The 12,927-nt window shown below is 41.7% G+C and overlaps 1 protein-coding gene across 1 annotated transcript in view; it reads right to left on the reverse strand.

Annotated features, from left to right (window-relative positions):
• Positions 1-12,927, reverse strand: part of CCDC85A (coiled-coil domain containing 85A) — a 179,140-nt gene that overhangs the window by 151,785 nt on the left and 14,428 nt on the right. The window contains exon 5 of the mRNA XM_010841694.1: positions 12,397-12,926. Within this exon, the coding sequence (XP_010839996.1) occupies positions 12,397-12,926 (530 nt within the window). The remainder of the gene's footprint in view (positions 1-12,396; position 12,927) is intronic.

Consider the following 12,927-nt stretch of genomic DNA (forward strand, 5'->3'; position numbering starts at 1 on the left):
GACTGTGTGGATCACAATAAACTGTAGAAAATTCTGAAAGAGATGGGCATACCAGACCACCTGAGCTGCCTCCTGAGAAATCTGTATGCAGGCCAAGAAGCAATTTAGAACTGGACATGGAACAACAGACTGGTTCCAAATTGGGAAAGGTGTAGGTCAAGGCTATATACTGTCACCCTGCTTACTTAACTTCTATGCAGAGTACACCGTGAGAAATGCTGGGCTGGATGAAATACAAGCTGGAATCAAGATTGCCAGGAGAAATATCAATAATCTCAGATATGCAGATGACACCACCCTTACAACAGAAAGCAAAGAACTAAAGAGCCTCTTGATGAAAACGAAAGAGGAGAGTGAAAAAGTTGGCTTAAAGCTCAACATTCAGAAAACGAAGGTCATGGCATCTGGTCCCATCACTTCCTGGCAAATAAATGGGGAAACAGTGGAAACAGTGACAGACTTTATTTTGGGGGGCTCCAAAAATCACTGCAGATGGTGACTATAGCCATGAAATTAAAAGACGCTTGCTCCTTGGTAGAAGAGTTATGACTGACCTAGACAGCATTTTAAAAAGCAGAGACATTACTTTGCCAAAAAAGGTCAATCTAGTCAAAGCTATGATTTTTCCAGTAGTCATATATCGATGTGAGAGTTGGAGTATAAAGAAGCTGAGCACCGAAGAACTGACGGTTTTGAACTGTGGTGTTGGAGAAGACTCTTGAGATTCCCTTGGACAGAAAGGAGATCCAACCAGTCCATCCTAAAGGAAATCCAGTTCTGAATATTCATTGGAAGGACTGATGCTGAAGTTGAAACTCCAATACTTTGGCCACCTGATGGGAAGAACTGACTCATTTGAAAAGACCCTGATGCTGGGAAAGATTGAAGGCAGGAGAAGGGGACGACAGAGGATGAGATGGTTGGATGGCATCACCGACTCAATGGACATGAGTTTGGGTAAACTCCGGGAGTTGGTGATGGACATGGAGGCCTGGCATGCTGCAGTCCATGGGGTCGCAAAGAGTCTGACACAACTGTGAGACTGAACTGAACTGATCTACATATTCCTTTAAAATGTGAAATTCCACCTATACCTACAAATGTAAAAATGCCTAGCTATGTTTTGTGAATAGGTATAATAGTAGTAACCTAGCGCTCTTTTTTAAATAAATGCCTACTGTATACATGGCTAGTCAGACTCTAGCAAGAACAATGTTTCCATCACAGATAGATTTATGTGCTAGGCCAATAAAACCCAAGTAGACAATTTTGAGATTGCAACAGGAAAAAGTCAAAAGTAGTTTAGGGTGAAAACCATATGGCATGTAGTGTAAGAGTAAGAAGGACTACGTATTGCTCTCCGTTTAAGAGCTAAAGGGAAACTACAAAATCAAGCAATTTTCAAGCCTGTTTCTTGATTCCTAACAGTTTCTCATGAAAATCACTACAATGAGGAAGCTATTCATGACAAACCACATGAATAACGTTTATTTCTAGACCTCTAATTGATCATAATTGTAAATGTATTCTCTTCCAAAGTGCCCTCTATATACAATAAACAGCTAAATTCAGCCAGTCCCCCTTCCCTCCCATACAGCTCCATAACCAGGTCAGTTCTGGTTGGGTCCTGTAACACTGAGGCAGCTGACCTTGCCTATCACATAAGACTGCTGCCCATCAGCAACAAGGGGCACCACCAAATAGGTAGATCTTTCGACATTCCTCAAGGCACCCCCTCACTCAGCCTTTGTCCAGTAATTTCATTCTGTCCCCTTCTTTCCTGTAAGTTGACTTTTACATCACTTTCCTGTGAGTCACTAGGAATCCATCACCTACAGATACGACTAAGTGACTTGTCTGTCAGGGTTAAATCACACTGTGTAGGTGAACAGGTGAACTGGCACTTGCTGTTTAGGAAAAATTGAAGAGATGCTGAATTAACAAGCATAGTTCATTTGAATTCTCAAGAGTAGTTCAACAGACCAGGCTGCTTGGAACAGAAATTTGCAACTCAGGTATCCTGACCTTTTAAATGACACCAAAAGTGTAATGAAAGTGTACTTTACTTCTGCCGACAGTAGCATAAATCAGAAAAACAGGCTTAATTAGTTTTGTTTGCAGTAAGCAGAGTTATTAAAAACACAATTCCTTGAGAGCAGTTGGTGTTGCCATCTGGTCTAACCCCTTGCTCCTGGTCTTTCCTTCTGTTTCTTGTGGTCCAGAAGCTGACACTTCTCCAAACAAAGCCCTTTGGCTGTGAAGACAATCAGATGTGTGAGGACAGGACTAACGTCAGCCCATTTTCACAAGACTATTGATCTGGAGGAATGTGGTCCTGGGATGGGATAAGTCCATGTGTGAGGAAGAAGAGCAAGAAGGCCGTTGGTCTCTCAAGCAAAGAGCAGGAATATTCCTTCTACTAGGGATGCATTTCAAGACGTGTTCACCCAGCTGTGAACAGTTCACCCCATTTAACTGAATCAAAGGCAAGTGATCCCAGCTCCCCTCCTGCATCTCCAGGTCTCCTCTGTAACTTCTCTAGGCCCAAGTCTACTGACATCCACCCTGTCTCACTCATCATTGCAATTCGCTGGTTTTCTGGAATTTCCAACAGGAATACAGGAAGACTGGTTTCCTATTCTATTTAGCATCTTTGTTAACACTACCCCTACATCAAGCACCTTCAAAGTCTGGAGGATTAAATATCTTTATAAAAGTGATGCTTTGCCCTGGAGTCAACAGGATTCTAGTTCTCTACTAACTGGCAATTGGCCTTGAACAACTCACTGAACATCTCTGAAAGTCAATTTTCTCAATCAGAAATGCATGAAATGGAGAGGACTTTACAGCTCCATCAAGTGGGAGCTCAATGGACTTGATGGACATGAGTTTGAGCAAGCTCCGGAAGTTGGTGATGGACAGGGAAGACTGGTAGTGTGCCGCAGTCCATGGGGTTGCAAAGTGTCGGACATGACTGAGCAACTGAACTGAACTTACAGCTCCAAGTGTTATCAGATAGTGTCCTAATTGTTTAGCAGAGAAATAGACATTCTCAATTAACCAAATAAAATAAATACGTACGAACACATGTATCTATGCTCCCAAATGCAATTCACACTTAACATTTCTAAAACAAGAGGCATTTATGGACACTCAGGAAGCTGCAGCTGCACATCAGCCAGATCGGGGTCACCCCTAAAAGCCAAAAGATGCCCCCCTCAATAATTGGAAGAAAGATGAGAGAGCCTTTCAGTTTCCTTTATAATCAAGACTAGAAGACAAAATTCTGAGTTTAACATAGCAATGAACATGTCTGACTAGAGAAACCAACTCAGGAATCAGAAACCATCTTCAAAATTTTGGTCATCGAAAGGTAACCAAAACATTCTATCCCTCAACCACAGCAGCAAGCAAAAATGGTGATATAATTATCTTGCCTGTGAGATTTTTAAATTTAAGTAGTTACTTTCCTTTATGTAGCTGAAAATGGAAGGAGTCATTCAGTATTTTCAAATACAAAGCATTTAATGTTTGATGAAAAGTGCATATAAGAACACTCAATGTAGTGTGCACACGAGAGAGAGAAAAGCAAATAACTGAAACAGAAACTTAGAGCAATCATCAAACCCAAGCTTTCTCTTTTACATATACCGTCTTATAGAAAAGCCCATGGGAGGCCTACAAAACTAAGGATCTGAAGAAGGAAAAAACTAAAAAATATCACTCCCCATACTTTCATCTATTTATAATTGAATGTGTGCCTAATTTCAAACCAGGGCCAAGATGAACTCCCAAGACTTTGTGCACCCTTCCATAATGATTCAAGTATGTTAGCGCTGCAATACATTTAACTCTTTGGCACATGAAGACTGTAAACAACTCAATGGTGTGAATAACTTGGCCATTGTTCTTCCTTAAGGAGGACAAACCAGCATTGCCTTTATAAGGACAATGAAACAAGCTGCTATTCTTCTGCTCTTTTCTCCTCTCTAAACACCTCTTCTGCCACTCTGCTGCTCAAGGATCTCCACTCTCTGAAAGAGCAGCCACTCTTTCTATTGGAAACTCTCAAATGGCACTCTAAAAGAGAAGGCAATTTATGTCAGGAGCAGCAGTAACTTGAACCTCACTCTCTTGCAGATTAGAGACAGAAATTAGAGCTGAGATTTCACACATCTGATTTCTCAAGTGTCCCATGGTCTACTCTTGATGTTGAATCACAAATTTCCTAGAACTCTTGAAGAATCAGCCCATTTCATAAAATGAAACTTTTAATATTTCCCAGGATCGAGTTCAAAATAAGTGTTTTTCTTCAAATGTTCACAAAGCTTGTCATAAACACTATGCATTAAAGTAGTATTAAGAGCAACCTGGTTGTTCTGTAGTACCCAAGGAGCAAAAATTGCTGAGTTGCTAACAGGTTCTCCTGCTATCAGAAAAAAAATGAGCGTTCCTATGAAACTGTTTGTAAGCTGAAATGGCGAAAAGTGAAGCAGCAATTACCTCAGACACAGCTTGCTAACAGATGCACAAAGCAAATTGAGGTAAAGCACGGATGCTCACAGGCACAGTGCAAAGCTACGGAGGCCTGACGCTGAGTGTGCTTCCTGGGGAAGGAGCTTGGGGGTGCCGCCCTCACCACTGGGGTGTCCACTGGGTCTCCAGAGGCTCACTGCCAAACCAACCCTGAAAGCCATTTTTGCTTTTCACTTTTCCATAAAATTGAATATCCTCTTTAGATTTCTTTAGGTTAGCGAAAACAGGTACTAAGGTAGGTCTTCAATAGAGCAAATTTTTGAAGGGTAGGGGCACCCCTGTATTACAGAAACACTATTATCTGAAACACAGTCAAGACCCAGAAAACAAGCAAAAACTTACTTTTTCAGCCCAAATAACTGATAAATGCATAACACATGGATCATGCACTAAAGCCCATGCACTTTACTCACAGAAGGATACTTCAAGGTCACTTACTCTTGTTTTCAACACAGTTCTTTCTAATCAGTGTGGTTATCCATTTTCCCAAGGTATGAAAACCATTAGAGCAGAGCAGAATTTAGAAACAGCAAGGACATGAGTTAAAATCAGGCCAGGTAAGGGCAACAAGGAATACTGCTGACACCATGCTGGTACTAGAGTGACTGAAAATCTATTAAAAGTAGATATTGGAAAACAAATAAAAATGAGCCATCTAACATAGGGACCCACAGCTCTATCTAGCTTCAGAGTTTCTAAATATCAGAAGTGGCTAAAACGAGTAATTTCAGAGTCTAGGGCCATAGACTTCAGCACGTGTGTACATGCTAAGTCGCTTCAGGCATGCCCAACTCTTCAACCTTATGGACTGTAGCCACCTCTGGAGACACACAGGCTCCTCAGTCCATGAGATTCTCCAGGCAAGAATACTGGAGTGGGTTCTCACGCCCTCCTCCAGGAGACTTCAGCACACACTAGCCCAGTGGTACTATACAAGCAAAACTTTTTTTTTTCAGTTTTTGCAAGGTTTGCCTTCACATTCTTACTTTTGAGCAGTGGAGCTTAACTAATATGATCCCCACAATGACGTCTCCAGAATAATCTATCATTACTATGAGTAAATGTAGAGCCTTACAGCAATCATTCTGTCTTATTCATTTGACACTTGTGAAAATGACTTCTCAGATGAAATGGAATAGTCACCGTAATTTTGTTGTAAGTTAGGCTTTTTCTGAATCATTTCATTTAAAAAGATAAAAGCATTACTAACTCAAGGGTATTTTCCTACTGTGCATATCTTCTGAAAAGTTGCCATGGACCCCAAACTACAAATGTTTAATTGATTTCAACTAGGTCTAAAGAGCACGACCATGATCAGCTGAAAGTAATTTGTCTTCAGCTTCATAGCTTACGTGACTGAACCCAAATGCATTTGAAGATGTATGCTAAACAGAATCAATCAGCTGAATGGCTGGCATTATTTAGACATAATATTAAAGTTACTGAAATATATATATATATACACACACATACATATAGAGCATATAGATGATATAGATAATCTCTTTAGAAGATTAAAATGGTCCCCAAGATTTCAAGAATGTTTATAGCTTTGTGCTATTATTGCCAGTGCAGCTGAAAACCTTACATTCTACTAGAAATTACCTCTGTAAGCCATCTAGGTTTTCCAATAATAGTTTGCCCCGCAGATATTTTGCAATATCTTAAACTATATTTCCAATATTAAGCATTCTATGTCATTAAATAGAACTAACACCCAAAAAAGATGTCCTTTTCATTATAGGGGACTGGAATGCAAAAGTAGGAAGTCAAGAAACACCTGGAGTAATAGGCAAATTTGGCCTTGGAATAAGGAATGAAGCAGGGCAAAGACTAATAGGAGTTTTGCCAAGAGAATGCACTGGTCATAGCAAACACCCTCTTCCAACCACACAAGAGAAGACTTTACACATGGACATCACCAGATGGTCAACACGGAAATCAGACTGATTTATTCTTTGCAGCCAAAGATAGAGAAGCTCTATACAGTCAGCAAAAACAAGACCAGGAGCTGACTGTGGCTCAGATCATGAACTCCTTATTGCCAAGTTCAGACTTAAATTGAAGACAGTGGAGAAAACACTAGACCATTCAGGTATGACCGAAATCAAATCCCTTATGACTATACCGTGGAAGTGAGAAACAGATTTAAGGGGCTAGATCTGATAGACAGAGTGCCTGATGAACTATGAATGGAGGTTTGTGACATTATACAGGAGACAGAAATCAAGACCATCCCCAAGAAAAAGAAATACTAAAAAGCAAAATGGCTGTCTGAGGAGGCCTTACAAATAGCTGTGAAAAGCCGGGGAAGTGAAAAGCAAAGGAGAAAAGGAAAGATATAAGCATCTGAATGCAGAGTTCCAAAGAATAGCAAGGATAAGAAAGCCTTCCTCAGCGATCAATACAAAGAAATAAAGGAACACAATAAAATGGGAAAGACTAGAGAGCTCTTCAAGAAAATTAGAGATACCAAGGGAACATTTCATGCAAAGATGGGCTCGATAAAGGACAGAAATGGTATGGACCTAACAGAAGCAGAAGATATTAAGAAGAGATGGCAAGAATACACAGAAGACCAGTACCAAAAAGAGCTTCACAACCCAGATAATCACGATGGTGTGATCACTCACCTAGAGCCAGACATCCTGGAATGTGAAGTCAAGTGGGCCTTAGGAAGCATCACTACGAACAAAGCTAGTGGAGGTGATGGAATTCCAGTTGATCTATTTCAAATCCTGAAAGACGACACCGTGAAAGTGCTGCACTCAATATGCCAGCAAATATGGAAAACTTAGCAGTGGCCACAGGACTGGAAAAGGTCAGTTTTCATTCCAATCCCAAAGAAAGGCAATGCCAAAGAATGCTCAAACTACCACACAATTGCACTCATTTCACATGCTAGTAAAGTAATGCTCAAAATTCTCCAAGTCAGGCTTCTTCAATACGTGAACCGTGAACTTCCTGATGTTCAAGCTGGTTTTAGAAAAGGCAGAGGAACCAGAGATCAAATTGCTAACATCCGCTGGATCATGGAAACAGCAAGAGAGTTCCAGAAAAACATCTATTTCTGCTTTATTGACTATGCCAAAGCCTTTGACTGTGTGGATCACAATAAACTGTGGAAAATTCTGAAAGAGATGGGAATACCAGACCACCTGATCTGCCTCTTGAGAAATTTGTATGCAGGTCAGGAAGCAACGGTTAGAACTGGACATGGAACAACAGACTGGTTCCAAATAGGAAAAGGAGTACATCAAGGCTGTATACTGTTACCCTGTTTATTTAACTTATATGCAGAATACATCATGAGAAATGCTGGGCTGGATGAAGCACAAGCTAGAATCAAGATTGCCGGGAGAAATATCAATAACCTCAGATATGCAGATGACGCCACCCTTATGGAAGAAAGTGAAGAGGAACTAAAAAGCCTCTTGATGAAAGTGAAAGTGGAGAGTGAAAAAGTTGGCTTAAAGCTCAACATTCAGAAAACGAAGATCATGGCATCTGGTCCCATCACTTTATGGGAAATAGATGGGGGAAACAGTGGAAACAGTGTCAGACTTTATTTTTCTGGGCTCCAAAATCACTGCAGATGGTGATTGCAGCCATGAAACTAAAAGACACTTACTCCTTGGAAGGAAAGTTATGACCAACATAGCGTATTAAAAAGCAGAGACATTACTTTGCCAACAAAGGTCTGTCTAGTCAAAGCTATGGTTTTTCCAGTAGTCATGTATGGATGTGAGAGTTGGACTATAAAGAAAGCTGAATGCCAAAGAATTAATGCTTTTCAACTGTGGTGTTGGAGAAGACTCTTGAGAATCCCTTGGACTACAAGGAGATCCAACCAGTCCATCCTAAAGGAGATCAGTCCTGGGTGTTCATTGGAAGGACTGATGCTGAAGCTGAAACTCCAATACTTTCGCCACCTGATGCAAAGAGCTGCCTCATTGGAAAAGACCCTGATGCTGGGAAAGATTGAGGGCAGGAGGAGAAGGGGACAACAGAGGATGAGATGGTTGGATGGCATCACCAACTCGATGGACATGGGTTTGGGTGGACTCTGGGATTTGGTGATGGGCAGGGAGGCTTGGCGTGCTATCGTCCATGGGGTCGCAAAGAGTCAGACATGACTGAGCAATTGAATTGAACTGACTGATGTCATTAAATCAAATTTATTCTTATGATAAATGCAACGTGCTTTGAATAAACAGGTAGAGTATAATCAATTACATTTTTCAAAATGTCTTAAAATTGATAACCTATCAAAGTGTATATAAGGCTACCAAATTACCATACTGAAGCTTGAAGATTAAAAACTATTATCCATGTCTTTAACCATCTCTGTGTCAGCTCACACAATAGAAATTATACTCAGAGAACCTCAGTTAAAAATCAGTTCTGTAGTATTTCTGTAACTGCTGACATTTTTCTCCCAAGAGACAGTCAATTTCTATTGTCCAATGCATTCATAAGTGATGGTCTGACTTTTTCTAAGCAAAAATAAAAGATGGATGAGAGCGATCAGTCATGCTGTAATGTACCACTATTGAACTCACAGTCAACCTTGTTCAGAGAAACCCTGCTGTGCTCTTCCACACACAGGTTATCTCATTCCTAACAAAGCCATTTTTGTGTTATCAGCATCTTTCATCTACTCATTAGTAACCTCAACAGAGAATTAGAAGCAATCTTAAAACTCAAGGTAAAACCTATAAACTGAGAGATCTGAAATGCGGGGTTCTCTTGTGGGAAAAAGCCATTAGGATGGCAGATGCCACGTGATATACAAGCACCGTAAGCAGCCACTGGAAATAAGTTAGAAACCCCCATGCTTCTTTATCTTGATTTGAAGGCTTTAAAAAGTAGCCTTAAATGATTCGTATGTCAGAACTTCCCCAAACTAACCTAATAATCCCACCCACCAAAAACTCAAATTTTCAACCCATACCCCCAAAGATAGCCTTGGGCTGGGGTTGTGAGGGGTGCAGGTTTTCGGTAGCTGCTGTGATCAGTCCTCTCAGTTCTGGAGTTCAGCAAAGGAAAGAACTTCCTTCTTCCCAGGCTGCCTAGGTGTTTAAGAGCTTCACTCACACCAACCTATCTTATCCAACAACCACGCACCTTGGCTAGGGGCTTCCACCTGGTCTGCTTATTAGAATCACCTGAACGGTTCTTTTTTATAATGTGCCCACAGGACAGTGCCAGAACAAATCAATGTTCATCAGAACGTGGAGTCCATGCACCAGTGTTTTTACAAAGTCAGCCCAGTGATTTTAACCAGCAGCCAAACTGAAAAACACTGCTCGAAAGCAGTGATTTTGAACCAGGGGCAATTTTGCCATCTTGCTACCCCAGGAACATTTGACAGCCATCTGGAGATATGATCGTCACAACTAGGGATGGCTTACCGGTAGACCCGTAAGTCGGGAATGCTGCTACACCTGCCAAATCACACAAGATGACTCCCTCACAACTTTCACCTGCTTTGTGTTCAAGCAAAAACATTTAAGTGCTCATCCAAAACACCCATCACTCCAACCCCACACTGAAGGGCTCTGTAAATGACTCAGCAAATTTGCAATTTGGGATTTACCTCGCTCTTGATTCCTATCTGTTTATAAACCAGTAATTCAACCAAAGTGTGTGGGGATTTAAAAATTTGAAAAGTCATGTCTTACCATCCATATAAAAAATTAATTTGCAACAGCAGGATAAACACAGGCTACCAGTGCCCAAGTTTCCAGGCTGATGATCCATAAACATCTCATCGTGCCTCTTCATTTTCCAATTAATTATTGAAATAAAAATGCAATGCAAATGGACTACAAATACACTTTGGTGAGGATATCAACTGTCAGAATATTTGTCACTTTTGAAAGAGAAAACCTGAAGTAAACAAGCTATGGTTTCATTCTAAAGACTACATCTATGTTACATCAAATTTTTAACTAAATTAAAATAAATTTTTTTAAATAATTTTCCTGTGAAATTTGTCTGAACTCAGGCAATAAGATTCCATGATGTAATGTCCTCTCAATCTAGAGACAGACCTTACTTAGCACAAATTGCTTAAAAACTGCACCTAAAATCTCTTCTGGTAAGTTAAATCGTACATTAATTAGAGAAGTTCTTTATTTAAATAATTTCTTTTGCAAGAAGAATTGTTTTGTAAGTGAACCACCCGCCCTTAAGTAATCTTTATTTGGGTTCAAGATACAAAATTTCCTCAAAATAGTGTGCACATTTACTTGTCATGCTAGTTAAAAAATAATCAAGAAATGGAAGTCATCAACTTTACCTTCCCATTAACCCATTACCCCCAAAGTCAAGTTTCATGGCTGGTGATATATACATCCTGTGATAGCAACACAACCAAAATATCTTCTTAAAAGAATTTCATCGCTTGTGAGAACTACACAGCTGAGGCTGCCCTGCAATCAGGGCACTCCTGCACCTCCCCAGGAAAGAGCAAGTGCAAGGGAGGGCGCATCAGCAAAGGAAAAGCCCCCGCCAGCCAGGCAGTGGCCTCGACGCAGCAGTGAACTGGCTTCTCCTGGCTTCCACCTCCCAGCACACACAACTGAGAAAGCAACGGCATCCGCCCTTTCCTGCTCTTTCCAGTTCCAAATCTGTGCTTAAAATATTGAATGTATTAGAAGCCAAGCTTCAGGAGTCAATCTTCAGCACTATGAGATTAGGATGAAATGAAATCCAACAGGTAAATCCCCAAGTATAATATTGAAAATTTACCCCCTTGTGTCATTGCTAAAATGAGTGCCCTCGACCACTGCTCAGAGCTGACTGCACACAGACTCTGGGGCAGCTTTCAAATAAAGTGAAAAACCTCAGATACTGAAATTTTTTGGATGCAAAAACTCCACAAAACCTGTCATTTTAGTTCTAACTCAGCCACATGTAACATAAAAGAACTGTGAGGATTTTTTTTTTAAACAGAAAACTATTTTCTCTAGAGTTCAAAGTGGTTTCAGAACCAAGATGCAGAAAATTAAACCTCTTCCAAAAGGTTTGGAGTCAGGTTTAGGGGTGCTTCAGCAAATGTAGTGGCTGTTATGCTTTGGAAAGCAAAAGAATGTCCAAACACATCTGTACATTTTAAAGGAACATTTAAATAACCAGAAAGACGACTCACAATGTAAAAGAGCATGCTACTCAGAATATGTTTTGAGGGACTTTGGTGAGAGGATCGGGTGGGTTTTGACTGAACTGGGAAGGAAATCATTTGATGCACTCCAGATGGAAAGAAAAGTCACAGATTCCTGTTAAAGTCCCCAACACAGTGCAAAACATTCTCAAGGTAAAGTAAGGCATGTTTACAGGCGCCTGGCAACCCAGTTTCAAGCCATTTAAGGATGCCCTAGTTCTTTTTTAGTGTTATTGTTTTTCATAATAAATACTTATTTCTTCCTGCACATAAAAGCTGTTAACTGGATTCAAAAAGCTTTGGTCACCTGTTTCAGCAGAGCCCGGTAGGAAACTATACACAACTAGGAAAATGTTCAAGATACAGAAATCTTAGATTGGTTCTATTTTTATCTTCAATGACCGACATCTCACCCTAACCACTCAGGGTCCCACAGAATTATTGTTTTCCTCTCCTTCCCCTGCCCCCTCCTCCCCAGCATTCTCCAGGCTACCTGATAAATGCATAAAACGAGGACAAATGGAGGGGGAGTAACACGCATCATAATTTGGGGGCAAATATATGCTGCCCTTCCCCACACACCTCCAGGCCAGCGACTGCTGGCACCTGCACTTTCTTACGTGGCTGGCAAGCCTTTCATCATCTTAACTGTCTACAGAGTTGCCCCAGCTCCGCAGCACGTACTGACCCACCGTTCATGCCACTGTAGACATTCCGGTGATGGGCTGACGCATCTTCTTGCGCCTGCCTTCGGAGGGTGCCCTCCCTGCTGCTGCTGCCGCTGCCGCCGCCGCCTCCACCCACGTGTTTGTGATCAGGGCTCCCTCCGAAATGCTGTTTGAGGTGCTCGGGGCTGGTGCCCCTGACCCTGGGGAGGTGCTCCAGGCTCCCACCGAGGGCGTGTTTCTGCAGATGCTCGGGGCTCCCTCCGCTGTGCCTGGTGTGCTCGGGGCTGCCGCCGGGCCTGTGCTTCTGGAAGTGTTCGGGGCTCCCGCTCAGCACGTGCTTGGGCAGCGTTTCCGGGCTGTTCCCTGCGTGTGGGTGCCTCTGCTGTTCTGGACTGCCCTTGCACAAGGGTTTGTGGTGCTCAGGGCTGGGGCCTTTGAGAGCTTTGGGGTGATCTGGGGTCCCGGAGGCCCTAGCTTTCTGCAGATGCTCGGGGCTGGCACTCCCGTGCTTGGAATGTTCCGGGCTGCCCTCCGCCCTGGGTTTCTGCAGGTGCT

Source organism: Bison bison, unplaced genomic scaffold (genome assembly GCF_000754665.1).
Source record: "Bison bison bison isolate TAMUID 2011002044 unplaced genomic scaffold, Bison_UMD1.0 scf7180017864166, whole genome shotgun sequence".
Classification (NCBI taxonomy): Eukaryota; Metazoa; Chordata; class Mammalia; order Artiodactyla; family Bovidae; genus Bison; species Bison bison.